A 14,796-nucleotide genomic window follows, 5' to 3' on the forward strand; every position below is an offset into this window, starting at 1 on the left:
GATTCCCTGGCTCATAACAAACCCAAACCTCTGGCATATTGTGGGTTGAGGCAAGGGAACTGCAACCGAATCAGAGCAGCACCAACATTCTTCTAATTGAAAAATGTGTCACCTAATTATCCAAGGCCATTATCCTAGGGCAGTAGAGTTAGGGGCTCTCTTATTATCCATAAGCCATGGCTGATGTGGCACCTCAACCGATTTCCCTAAGCTCTTTCGAAGCCAGCTGCACTCAGAGTAACGCCCGTCCTAGTTGCGGGATCAGTACAGGCACTGGAGAAATCATTTCAGAAACCATTGACATTCAGGGTTAATTTTTAAGCAAACCGGGTTTCGTCTTGGTATATTTAAGTAGGATAGCTTAGTATACTGTGTTTTCACTTAAAAAATATAAAACAATGCCTTGACTGAGTGTATGGCATATTTTATAATAGCCCGGTAGCAACACTGTGCACACATTATGGGGAGCAAGTCTCTTTAGGAATAACAGAAAGATGGATAAGGATTTAAAAATACTACAACACATCTGTTACTCCGATAGTTTACAGTCTGAGATCTACCTGGATGTTTTGGGGTTTGCATGTCTGTCTGTCTGTCTGCCTGTCTGTCTGTCTGTCTGTCTGTTTTTCTCTCTCTCTCTCTCTCTATATATATATATAATGTGTGTATAATTATATCCTTTTCACTTATTATTTAATTATCCACTGTCCTCCCTTTAAGCAAATATAAATAATATACTTGAAATCACATTGACCTACATGCCTTCTGAAATAAGAAAACATAAATAAGACAAAGTAGCCATTTTCATGGTGATTACTAAGTAAGCAAAGTGTAAAAGATCAGTGAATATTTTATATTCAGATTTGCTTAGTTTTTTATTGCCGTATCTTTATAGATTTCTCTGACATTTTACCATACTATGTTCTTTGGTCATAAATAAGCCAACTAAAGCGTAAGCTTAGATGGAGATCATTTACTCAGAGATATCTAATTTCTATTTAAATCATTCAAAAGACAGAAGAAGGGGAGAATGTGTCATGAATTTAGGTGTAAGGAAAGTAGACTGTCCATCCCACATCTCTCTCTCTCTCTCTCTCTCTCTCTCTCTCTCTCTCTCACACACACACACACACACACACACACACATACACACACAGTAATGCACAGGGATGAAAAGGTTAAGACTGAACTTGGTAGATCTTGAAGGGCAGGAGCGCAGAGGTCTTCAGCAGTGGAGGAGCAGCTGGCCAGCAGCACGTTTTTCCCTGGCTTGCATTTCTTGCAGCTGATAAAGGTGACTGAAAGTTCAGGTGAAGAACCCTCTGACATCATTTTTCAAGCCCCGAATCTTAGACACACATACACACACACACACACACACACACACACACACACACACACACACCGGGCTTGTTCATAAAGTTAAGTTAAATGTTTCTTAACATTTCTTTTTTATTTGTAACATTGATTTCATGACTTGTATTTGATGCATGTCTTCTTGGGTCCTTTCTTTTCACTATGTTTGCAAGATCTTCACCATCATTCATGGCTTATGCTATTTTTTCCCGGATCTGGCCCTTACATGCACTCTTTCCCTCTCCCCCATAATACTCCTTTTTAGAGACCTGTACCTCAACTTGTAGTTCAGTGAAAATCTCTGTGTTATCCCAGATGTGGCCTCTCCAAATACATGTTCCTTTGCACTTATTCTTGCCAAGAGAACCTGAAGGTGGTATTTAACCTCCTGAGTTTCTTTACAACCTGGGAAAGGGGGAAAAAGTCCTTAGTCCTGCTTTAATCCAGCTTCTCTGGACACTAAAGGAAGATGCTTAATGCTTTTACACTTGGGATCATGACTCAATTATTCAGGAGTATCATTTGTATTTAAGTATGATTAGTAGTTAGTACAAATATTTTCATAGTTTATTATACTGCTGTGCCATTTTGATTAGAAGATCAGTAAGGTTTATTGAAAGGAATCATTTACAAATAATGTTCTTAGCCATTTATATTGAAGACTTTACATTCACTTACCATTTTTTTCTTTCTGGGTCACACCCAGTGATGCTCAGGGGTTACTCCTTGCTCTGCACTCAGGAATTACTCTTGGTAGGGCTCAGTGAATCATGTGGGATGCAAGGAATTGAACCTGGCTCAGCCTCGTGCAAGGCAAATGTACTGTCACCCTGGCCCCTCACTTACCTTCTGACCTATGGAAGCTATAACATAATTGTGTAAGGGGAACGTGCCATAGGTTATTACATAAGTGACTGTCATCCTTCTATAAGTTATCCTTCAACATATGCCCAGCAATGAGTAGACAGCACAGATGGCTACTGCCTTACAAGGACTGTGAAGAATTGTAGGAAATCTGAAGAGTCTTACAGATAAGGCTTGTGCTTCCACAACTTTTGTTTTTCTGTGTATTTTGGTGGTGGTGCAGGGATGGGGGAAGATGGTTGGACCACACTGGCAGTGCTCAGGGCTTACGCCTGTCTCTGCTCAGGGATCGCTCATGTTGGTGCTCAGAGAAGGTGTGCCACATGCAAGGCCAGCACTTTCCCTGAGGTACTATCCTCAGTCTCTTCTCCTATGCTTTAGGGATGCTAAAATTCTTAGGGGACCGGAAATGCTCTGTTTCACTGTTACTCAAAATCAAGGCCAGATGTTATTTGAATGATAAAATTACTAGATCACTTGACATCCCGTTATCCATCGATTCACTCGAGCAGGTGCCAGTAATGTCTTCATTTGTCCCTGTCACGTGCTACTGTAGCTCAATGGCGTCTGCTCATTCTAGGAACATGAAGAGCCTCAAACCGATCGTTCAGGGTCTTGACGAAGAAGTCTGACCATCTCGTAGGTGGGTGATCATGCAGTTATTTGACATCCCGTGGAGTCCAGTCAGTAATGGCTCTAGTCCAGTGGTCGTCTCCAAATCTCATTACATGTCCAGTCCATCTGATTTTCGACGCCTTGGCAAATGAGATAGTGTCCCTAGTTCTTGACCATCGGCAGAGGCCAGAACTCAGGATTCTTTCTCTAATTTGAGTGAAACATGATACTCCAAAGCATAGCTCTTTCAATTTCTCTTTGGGAGACCCAAATAGCGTTCTCATCCTGTTTTCAAAGGGCCCAGGTCTCTGAGGCATATGTTAGTGCAGGAAAAACAGTGGAATCAAAGAGATGTGCCCTGAGCCGGAGGTTCTTCGTGCTCTTAGCTATTTCTCTGATGTTCTTGAAGGCATTCAAAGCCGCTCTCTTCCTCCTGCACAACTCAGGTGCCAGGTCATTCATCATGTTAACTTATTAACCTAGGTACACATAACTGTTGCAGTTGGAGATGGTTATTCTGTTGAGAGCAAATGGAACATCAGGAACGAGACTGTTTCTCAAAAACATTGTCTTCGTGATATTCAGCTGGAGTCCAACATTTCTACACTCACGGTTGAAGTCGGCCAGCATTTATGCCACTTGGTTAATGTTTGGTATTATTAGAACAATGTCATCAGCAAAGCAGAGGTGGTGTAGTTGCTGACTGTCTATCTTCACTCCCATTCCTTCCCATTCCAATTGTAATATGACGTTCTTGAGGGTGGCACTGAAGAGTTTTGGTAAAATGGTATCACTCTGATGAACCCCTTTCTTGACGTCAATGATTACCTCTCTGTAGAATGGTGAGATCCTGGTAGTGAATCTGCAATACAGCTCACGGAGGATCCTGATGTATTGAGTTTGAACACCCTGTTTGGCTAGGGCTTCGATGACTGCTTCAGTCTCAACAGAATAAAAGGCCTTCTTTAAATCAATGAACATTAGACAGAGCAGCATATTGAACTCCCAAGAAACCTCAATGAGCATGGTTATCATGTGGATATGGTCAATCGTGATGAATCCTTTGTGGAACCCGGCTTGCTCGCATGGTTGTCCTTCATCTAGTGTTCTACCAATCCTACTCAGAATGATTCAAGTGAACAGCTTGTAGATGATAGACAATAGGCAGATAGGACTATAGTTGCCAATGTTGTGAATGTCTCCCTTCTTGTACAATAGTACAGTCCTGCTGGTTTTCCACTCGGTTGAAACCTTACATTCAGACAGGTAGTGTTTGAAGAGCCGAGCCAGTTTATTGATGAGTACTGACAGCAGATTCTTCAGTCATTCAGGTTTGACCTTGTCTGGGCCAGGTGCTGTCCTTTTCTTTACTGACAAAATGGTGGTCTGTACTTTCAATGCATGTATGCTGGCATCAAATGCATGCATCGAGGACCTGATGGTATCAGCGCGAAAGATCAAGTAAGACATCATTGGTCTGAACAGAAGGCATCAACCACATAACCATTTTCGACACTGAAGAACTGTTCCTCAGAAAATGTGACAAAAGAGGCACCGGTGGTGTCTGTGTCCTTGTCAACATGAACTTGGCCATGAGCATTGATTCATTCGAATGCCTAACAACCTGAATCAGACCATTACACTTGAATAGATGTGGCTCACTGCTGGCAGTTTTTATCTTTGTTGTCTACGCATCAACATCCAATTATGATGAAGGAGAAATTGAGAGGTTCTACATGGAGCTGGAGAAGTTCTATAAAGAAGATCACACCTTCTACAAGATCATTGTTGGTGATTTTATCGCCAAGATAAGACAGAGAAGATCAGCCGAAGAACTCCACATTGGGACCCATGGCCTAGAATGGAACGAACAGGGTGAGAGACTGAGTTTGTCATGTCGACCAAGACCATCCATGGTAACTCACAGTTCCAGAAGACCGAATCTAAATGTGGGACATGGAAGTCTCCCAGTGGACAGTTCCACAACAAAATTGACCACATCATATTCAATTGATGGTTTTGCCTGACCGATGTCGCTGTTGTCCCAAAGTTCCAAATGGGATCAGATTAGTGACTTCTTCATGCAAAATTCTACTTCATAGAATGGCTGCAAAGTTTAAGAAGAGAACTCCCAGAACGACCACCAACTGGGAGCTCTTTGGCACTATTTCTGCAACATGGATGCTGTCATTGACAACACTGATGAGGAATATGATCAATTGGTTCAGCACCTCCATGATTGTGTGAGAAACACCAAGAGAGATATAGCCAAAAAAACCCCAAAAACAAAAACTCCTGTCTTCTTGGCACATACCTCAGGCAACCTCAAGCAAATGTCTGAGCTCACAAAGCAGTGCAGAGAAGCAATAAAGGAAGATCTAAAAGACAGAAGAGCAGCAGTGCTGTCCAATGTGGTGGAACCTGGGAAAAGCATTTGCAACACCCACCTGTCCTTCCCCAACTAGAATCCCAAGATAACTGCCCTCTGACGTCCTGATGGATCTATTACATCTTCTATAAGGGCAATGGAGAAGATCATCCATGACTTCTACTCAGATATCTTTGATAGCCAAGTTCACCTGCCCACATACCAAATTTCACAGGATGGATATGTCATTTACCCAATGTTCTCCCTTGCAAAATCTGACACACCATTTTGTCGGTAAAGAAATGAATGATAAAATAGTCTATAGGATATTGGATTATTGATGTTCCTTTATACCGACACCTGTTGGAGCAGAATAGTGAGATCGAGCATCTACCTTTTATAGTGGCTTACACATGAGACAATAGATCAATATTCTGGAAAGAATACATGACTTGCTTCCTGCAAGGTAAAATTGAGATCCTCTTCCCATGTGATCCCTGCCTTGTCCATCATTTCAAAAAATTTCCCTGCTCCACTGAAGTACCAGCCTACAATTCTAACTCTGCCCTGAGTAGCTGCCTGTTTCTTAAATGAATCCAGGACACCTCCTTGCATCACTGCCCTTCACCAGAAGTCCAGTAAAAATAGGCAGAAAGATGAAATGAACCCAGAGCTCAGCGACTGGCCAGATGTAACCTGTATTCATGACAAATGTTATGTCTCCTCGAGCTTGTCCATCATCCCGGTAACATACTGAGCCCAAGAGTTTATGAGCACATTACTTTTTTATTTTCCTGTATGAAACTAGAAGTCAATGGTGGCGAGTAAGTGATACTTGAGATTATTAAAAGAAAAAAGATTTATTATATTTCTCTGTGGCTAATTTGTAGTGTTTCAACTTCTAATTCTTTTAATTTAGTTTGTGCACGTCAGTTTCAGCTTCAAGTACCAAACCGCAGGCTTTATGGTAGAGCATGGAAAGACAGATTGTTACTTGAGAATCTTTGATCATCTTGCTGAATAGTAGAAACTTTACTTCTGTTTTCCTCATCAGTACATGGGTCTAATCTCTGGAAGAGAAGATTAATTTAATCTCTGTGGGAGAAGCCTCAAATCTGGAGGACATTTTGCTTCTTATTCTGGCTTCGGTAGATTCATCCATAAATCCACATCCCAAAGAGAACTTTCTCAAACGAGCTTGCTCTGTGAACAACCCAGGAAAATGCCCATCGTGCAAAGATAAATAAAACATTTCCGCTGACCTCAAACAACTTACAATCTGCTTGAAGAAATACAATCCTATGTAAATTAAACAATCCGAGCAGGAGAAGTGCAGAGCCTCTGTAACCTGGCAAGTCATGAGATAAATAGGAATCCCTTCAGTTCACGGGGCTCAGACCTCATTTCTAGGAGTGATGGAGCAGGTGGGATCCTGCGGGCTGGACAAGCCAAGCAAACATTATGCAAAGTCTCTTTATGTTTTATTTAGTAATATCCTAAGAGCCTGGTGTTATATTACAAAATCAGCAAATTTATTTCTGTAGGCAGCATAGCAAGCCCAAAGTCCCTGGGCTGAAAATAGCCGATGAATCGGAACATGATATTATTACAAATAAGATCATATGTGAAGAAAGATAAGTACAAAGGAATGGGGATCATTTTCTGCATCTCTATCAGTTTAGATGCAGAACAATATTTGTATTTATGTTCAAGAATGCCAGGATAATATTTACCTGCCAGCTCCTTTGGCATTCCTGGGATTGTATATTCTCAGATAAAAGGTGATAAAATAGTATCAGATATTACATTATGTAGTGTGACTGGGATGAGCATATTTGGAGACTTTGAATAATTCAGTGTGTATTTTTAAGTAGCTTGTATGCATGCATATATTTGTACATATTATTTTAATCTAAATTATTTGTGAGTATTGCAGAGAATTGAGAGATCAGTTGAATAGTTACTCTTCAGAAAAGAAAGAAGAAACATTGATCTATAGATTTGAGGGGCAGGAATGAACCAAAAGGCTTGTCCACACAATCTCCAGGATCTTGGTAGAGAGGGACAATTTGGCGGAAGTTTATTAGGCCTGTCCTATAGTGGATTACTTACTTTGATTGGGGAAACTCTGGAAATTTTAATTTTGGATAATACCGAGTCTGAAGTTGTTTTTTTTTTGTTGTTGTTTGTCTTTTGTTTTTGTTTTTGTTTTATTTGTTTGTTTTGGGGCGATGCTGGTGATGCTCAAGGGTTAATTCTGGTTCACAGGAATTATTCCTGGTGGTACTTAGGGACCATAAGCAATGAAGAAGATTGAACCCCTGTTAGTCATATGCAAAGCAAGTGCTCTTCCTACCTTTCCAACCCAAGTGATTGAATTTTTAATCACTAGAAGAAATTAAGTTATATTTTCAGAAGGAGATGAAGCAGTCAGCAGCACTTTACTAAGTATTTTTTTCTTTTTTTGGCTTTTTGGGTCACACCTGGTGATTCACAGGGGTTATTCCTGGCTTTGCACTCAGGAATTACTCCTGGTGGTGTTCAGGGGAGTGGACGGGATGCTGGGAATCGAACCCAGGTTGACCATGTGCAAGGCGAATGCCCTACCAGCCCCACACACCTTGCTAAGTATTGACCTTGTTACTTTAGTTTCAGAGCAAGTCAGTCATCATTAGAGCTCCAGAAGACAAATCATTCCTCGGTCATAGACAAACGTGCTCCCCTTTATTTACTTAGAGTCTGTGCTGTAGGGTTTTAGTAGGTTCCCCTTTGCAATCTCTACATGCCTTGCAGCACAGAAACAAATTTTCTTAAGAGATTGAGGTTTCAGTTCAAATGATTCAGCTGTTTACATTGACAAGATTTTTCCATGCTCATTTATTACATTACTTATTGCTGTTTGGGGAGTAATAATAAACCTGCTTATATTACCTTAGGCAACCCACCTGCATATTCAGATTTTTTCATGGTGCCATTTGTATTGGTAGTCGGGCAATAAAAATATTGCTTGTTAACAGGAATAAGAACATTTTAATTAGTTTGAAGAGCTTTCAAACAATGGCAGGAATAATAACAGACACTGGTACTCACTTTTTGTCAAACATGCAGAAAAGTGCAGATATGCAAATGCCTAAGGTGTGCCCCCAACCTGCTAGGCATTTTGTCCCTTCACCCTCACCCAAAAGAGATCTGATATGAAAACCTTTAAGAAATCAAGTGTTAACACGAGAATTAAGAAATCATCTTGTGAGAAAAAAATATGTTCTCAATTTACAGGAAAAGAAAATAGTGAAGAAGCAAATGAAATGCTCAGATTCTCACAGTTGGATAGATAGTTTACCTTTTCTAGGGTAAACACTAGAAATACGGGTCTTCAATTTCAGTCTCTGGTTCATGATGGCACATCACCAAGAGTGTGTGCTAAAGGCCATGAATCAGGCCTACTAACCATGAACTCTGACTTCATTGGAGAGGCAGGATGCTTTGGTACTGGAGGACTATCTTTAGGAAACAGGCCTGACAGAAGTGGAAAGAAGGCAATAATGGGATGAAGATGAAGACGAGGTGTTTTTCTTCACCAGTGCATGAATATTATTGAGGGTTTCAGATACATTAACAATGGATAAAATGAACCCCTAATGCTGAATCACAGAGCAGTAGGGTAAGTTCATTATGCACTGTCACTGTCCTCCCGTTGTTCACCGATTTGCTCGAGTGGCCAGTAACATTGTGAGACTTATTGTTAATGTGTTTGGCATATCGAATACATCACTGATAGCTTGCCAGGCTTTTCCATGTGAGCGAGACACTTCCGGTAGCTTGCCGGGCTCTCTGAGAGGGGTGGAGCAATCAAACTCAGGTAGCTCAGGTAGGCCTTGTGCAAGGAAAATACCCTACCCACTGTGCTATTGCTCCAGCCCAAGTTTATTATAGGTATTACATATATATTTTTTCTAGGTATATTGCCTATAATGTATAATATATAGTCTATAATGTGTATATATATATATAGCCTATGATTTATATATATTGCCTGTAATATAGGGCCTATAAAAGGAGTTTCCCTACTTCTCTGTGATTCAGCATTAGGAGTTCATTTTATGTGTGTATGCGTACATATATATATATATAAATATATATATATCCTACTCTCCTACACACACACACTCACACTCACACACACATCACAAACAACACCCACAGACATGATTCTGAACCTTGGATCCATTAGTAGCAAACCGAACGGCAGTAGCATTACCTACTTGCCTCAATTTGAAACTTCGTACTTGAATAAAACCAACAAAGGTGAATTCTGATGACTTACTAATGAGCAGTCTGGAGTCACACACACAGGACTGATGGTTTGGCAGTGCAGTGCCATCGAGGGCTTTGCTTTCTTTGATCAGACACTCATTACCTCATATTTCTGTGCTGACTTTGGATCCTCTTCCATTCAGGTGAGAGAAAGGAGGAGGGGCAGAATACAAGGCCAACCCAATTAGCTGCTCTCTTTTTTAAAAGGTTTTTCAGTGATGCGTGACCCAGCCACTTTCTCTTGCATCACTTTTCCACAAGTTTAGTTACAAGGAGGCTGGTAAATTCAGCAGGACATACGATGTCCTGTAACATAAGCCGGGCTCTGTTAATTAAGAGCAAATGGCTATTAAAGAATCAAGTAAAATCTGTCAAACACGACCTCACATAATCATTTGAGTATTATGAAAAAATACATAGAAACTATGTTTTAATTACTCAACAGACTCTCAGAAATGACAGTGTTCCGAAGGAAGGACAGATTGGGAGAAAGATTGATGATTCTGCTTTGGGGCATATTGAACTTGGGTTAAAGGTCTTTTCAGGTATCTGGAGTCGTTTACAAAATCTCAAGAAAAGAATTGATGCTGGGCTTTGGGATTTGGAGCCGTCTGCATAATAAATGGAGTGGGCAAAACTTGAACTGCTGCTACTGCAGAAATAGGGCATTGGCCGAACTGGCTGTTCTACCGTGCAATGAAAGAAACCGGAGGTTCAAGGAGACACGGTGCAGAAACCAGAGGGCTCAGGGGCACTCCACGCAGCAGAAGTTCTGGACTTAATACCAACCCTCTCTCTGCCTGTTTAGAGCCTCTGACAGTCATTGGGGCAGAGGTTCCAGAAATGCACCAAATAAAGGGCCTCCCCTTATTTTCATTAGAATCTCACTTTTCTTTAGACCCCTCCCCCCCCAGCCCATGCAAAGCTAAGAAAATTGTACATCTCACTCTCTCAAGAGCACGCACATTTTCTGGGGTCTGAGAAGTAGTACAGTGGGTAGGGTACTTGCCTTGCACACAACTGACCTGGGTTCAATCTCTGGCACTGTGTATGGTCCCATGAGCAGAACCAGGAATGAATACTGAGCGCAGAACCAAGAGTAACCCCTGAGCATTGTTGGAAATGACTTCCAAAGAAACACAAATGAAACAAACCAAGAAAAGTGCCTGCATTTTCTTCATTTCTCTTTGCTAAGGCATTTTCTCAAGTGACTTCTTTCTTTTTTTTTTTGAGAATTTATTTATTTATTTATTTTTTATGAGCTAATGTCTCATACATAGACTAGTTTTTGACATGTTCAGAGAAGATCCTTGGAAAGTGGCACGTGGTTTTCCGGTATGAGCCTAGGATCCTGAGACTAAGCAACACAATGGCCACCGACTGTTTTGGACTCAGTCTCCTGTCCGGGTCCATCTCTGCCCCAGCCAGCACTGCCTTTTCTCCGCACAGCTAAGAGACTCTCCATCCTACACCAGGATAGAATTTGCTGGTTTTCTCCTAAGTGCCTATAATAGGTTGCTATTTTTAAGAATATTTTATGTACTGAGTTTCCTAAAATAGAACGTCACGTGCAGGTGTTCAATAATAATTGCTGGATGCATGAATAAATGAAAAGGAGGCATAGATAAGAATGTCAGAATTATTCAGAGGAACAAATATATAGCTATGTATGTTGTATATTCTCTAAGACTGCTTTGCATGAGTTCTAAGCAAAAGATTGTAACATTAAATTACATGTTATTCTTGAGATCTATAGAGTTGATGGTTTAGAAATGAATTGCTGTTTATGAGTTTCTTTGGTTGTTGTTGTTTGCTTGCTTGGGGATAAGGAACACACTTAGCGGTGTGCTTCCTGGCTCTGCACTCCAAGATCATTCATGCCATCTGTTGGAGACCCTATGAGGACTGAACCTGAATTGGCCAATTGCAAGGCAACTGCCTTACCTGGTTTACTATCACTCTGACCCTGTTGATTTGTTTATGAGCCTGGTGGTGTTCTGGGGCTGTGCTTCCCTCTCTATATGGGAGATGATACAATGTTAGGGATCAAACCCTCCATTCCCATCTGCAAGGCATGAGCTCTAGTACAATGAGCTGTCTCTCCTGACCTAGAAATGATAAATATTTCATAGAAGCATTAGTATCCATTCATCTTCAAAACATATAAAGACCTAGTTTAGAGATTTAGAGGGACTGGAAGTACCTGCAGCAAGTACTGTGCTTATCTTGCATGATGCTGACCTGGGTTTGATTCCCTGGCACCAGCTTTGTTTCCCTGAGCACAGCCAGGAGTGATCCCTGAGCACAGAGCCAGGAGTAAACTCTGAGCATTACCAGGTGTGGTTCAAAAAAAATTAAAGATTAATTAAAACAAAATAAAGAAACTCTAAATCAGAGACATTCAATATGTTGTCAAATTCGTTACCAAGTTTTCTGTTCTCTGATTGATGGGAACTTTGACGCTATTGATAATAGAGGCAAATATTTTTGTTATTGACTTCAGGTCTACAGAAAATCATGTTTATTAATTCCAACTCAAAGGACTTTTGCCTTATGAGAAAGAATAGATTTGTTTTTGAATATGCAGATATTGCCGTGATTTCAGAAAATAAGCAATTCAGGGTTTTAGTGTTGACTTAATTGCTGCATCTGTATTAACTCATATTCTTTTTGACAAACATCAATTGTCCTGTTATCATTAGATGAACATACCATTGCATGTGTTTATATATAAAAATAAATGTATATGTATATGCACACTTACATATGCATACCTAGTTGTACATAGGTGATAATAACATTAAATACTGGCATCAAATATCTTGCATAATGTAGCCTTTAGGGAAGAAAATCTATCTTTTGTATGTGATTGCAAATTAATATCTCTGCATTCAATAAAATTTGTTTGGATCGTTGATGCATGAAAAATGGATTGTAGCCAATAAAATAGAAAATATGATGATAAAGAGAAAAATCATGTGTAATTGAGAGGCTCCAGAAAGCCGTAACTTAGACTTGAGAAAAGTTGCCGAGAAATTGGATGCATGGATAAGGGAACAGGAAACAAAGAAACAGTCCTAGAGGTTTAGTTTGAGTAATCACGTGACTGGTAATGGCATTCATTCAGATGGAGTAAGGTAGGAGGAAGAGACTGGGGAGTTATAGGATCCTCTGACAATTACAAATCGGTTCTTATTGGAACTCCTTATAGATTAAGTGGGTGGCTCAATAAAGAAATCGAGTAGGTGACTCAGTATAGTAATCTGAGTCTAGGTGACTGTGTATACATTTGGGAGTGATCAAAAATAAAGGTAGTACTTAAGCCAGGGGACTAAGGAAAATTAAATTACCAAGGAAAAGTGTTCTAGTGTCCATGGTAGTTTAGATATCTGCTTCCAGATATCTTTAAGTACATGGATGAACAAAGAGGATAACAAGATGACCGATTTTTGGTTAAATTAATGACCAGAGACCTCAAAGGACAGATGGATCCTTTGGGCAGGTTACAATGGTTACAATGCTATCATATTTTAATTCCTGTATGCATATTTATGTAAATGTGTATATATTTGTATTTGAGGCAATATATGCACATATGTAATTGAGAAGAAAGAATGCATTATAAGTTTTGTACATATATACCTACTATATATGTGTGCCTACACATGTATGTATATGTATGTGTGTGTCTTCATTAGAAAAATGACACAACTCTCCATTATTTCAGCTTTTTTCATGTTAGTTCTCAATGGAAAACCTTGTCTCATATGCCATTGAGAAAGTAAAATCTATTGAGTAATAATGTCTTTATATGCTCAACCCCAAACTCTCTACCGGCAGGCAGACACAAATATTTGCCGATGTGTCATTTTCTTTTTTAATGCTTCCTTGTCTCTTCTTTTTGTGTTTCATGCATTTTTAAAAACAGCATACTGACAGTTGGTGATTTTATTTAAGAACAGTGGTTACATTTAATGCAATTAACATAGCAAACTATAATCAAACATAATTTTTTAAATGTCCAATTAGGTATTCAATTGACAGAAACACAGACTTGGAGAGATACTTCAATATCGATGCCAACAGTGGTGTTATTACCACCGCCAAATCTTTGGATCGAGAAACAAATGCTGTCCATAATATCACAGTCCTTGCAATGGAGAGCCGTAAGTTGTAAGACTTAAATTATAAAGATGCCTTTGAGAATGGGCTGTATGACCTCATATATTTTGTGAGAATCAAATAGTAGAGAGGCAATGTGTCTAATTTCAAGCTGTGAAATATATGTATGAGCACAAAATTTATGTTAATACTTACAAAGAGATGACTACAAATTTCAGGCCAGAGGTGCCCTCCTAATGATTTTTGTTGTTTTTGGTCAGCTACCTTTCTGCTGATGGAGAATTGGGAAAATAGTTTGCTAAATTCAATAACTGATTTCTAAGACATTCTGGTTTTGAATTCACTTTACTCTTTCATAAAAAAATACATGAAGAGACATATATTAATATATATTAATATTAATTATGTACATATATTAATTGTATATATTGATGCAAATAGTAACCATAAATACTGAAATACAGACTTCATAGTCATTTTGTAATAGTTTTCTCACCAGAGACTAAATGTTACCTACATTAATTGTACCTGTCACCATCTCTGTCATCTATGTACTATTTAGACCAAATTTTCTATAACGCCCTTTAGAGTTACAGTGCATGGTGCTAAGCTTTATTTGAGACTCGCTCGTTTTCTTGTTAGAATTGTGCTTCAGCTGCGCAAGTCACTCAGTTTTGGTTTGTTTGAGGGGACACACCCAGCAGTGCTCAGGGATTGCTTCTGACATTGCACTCAGGAATCACTCCTGGCTGGACTTAAGACCACATATGGTAGCAGGAATCGAACCCAGGTGGGCTGCTTGCAAGGCGAGCGCCCCGCCCACCGTATTATCTCTCTGGACCCTGATTCTAATTGCTAATGTTTCCGAGTAAAACAGCAGTGTGCCCCTAGTTTGAGAACCAGAGAAAATGATACAGTATTTCTTCTCTCTTAGAGAATCCATCCCAAGTAGGAAGAGGCTACGTGGCCATTACCATCCTGGATATTAATGACAATGCCCCTGAGTTTGCCATGGACTACGAGACCACAGTCTGTGAGAATGCACAACCAGGACAGGTGAGAGGCTGCCGAGGATGTTTCTCCGTGTGTGTGTGTGTGTGTGTGTGTATGTGTATGTGTATGTGTGTGTGTATGTGTGTGTGTAATTGCTTCCAAAA

The 14,796-nt window shown here is 39.9% G+C and overlaps 1 protein-coding gene across 1 annotated transcript in view; it reads left to right on the top strand.

The window, feature by feature from the left end:
• The window catches only part of CDH7 (cadherin 7), a 143,785-nt gene that overhangs the window by 107,533 nt on the left and 21,456 nt on the right, over positions 1-14,796 (top strand). The window contains exons 8-9 of the mRNA XM_056131489.1: positions 13,547-13,683; positions 14,574-14,695. Coding sequence (XP_055987464.1) covers positions 13,547-13,683; positions 14,574-14,695 — 259 coding nt within the window. The remainder of the gene's footprint in view (positions 1-13,546; positions 13,684-14,573; positions 14,696-14,796) is intronic.

This window comes from Sorex fumeus, unplaced genomic scaffold (assembly GCF_029834395.1).
Source record: "Sorex fumeus unplaced genomic scaffold, SorFum_2.1 ptg000092l, whole genome shotgun sequence".
NCBI classification, from domain to species: Eukaryota; Metazoa; Chordata; class Mammalia; order Eulipotyphla; family Soricidae; genus Sorex; species Sorex fumeus.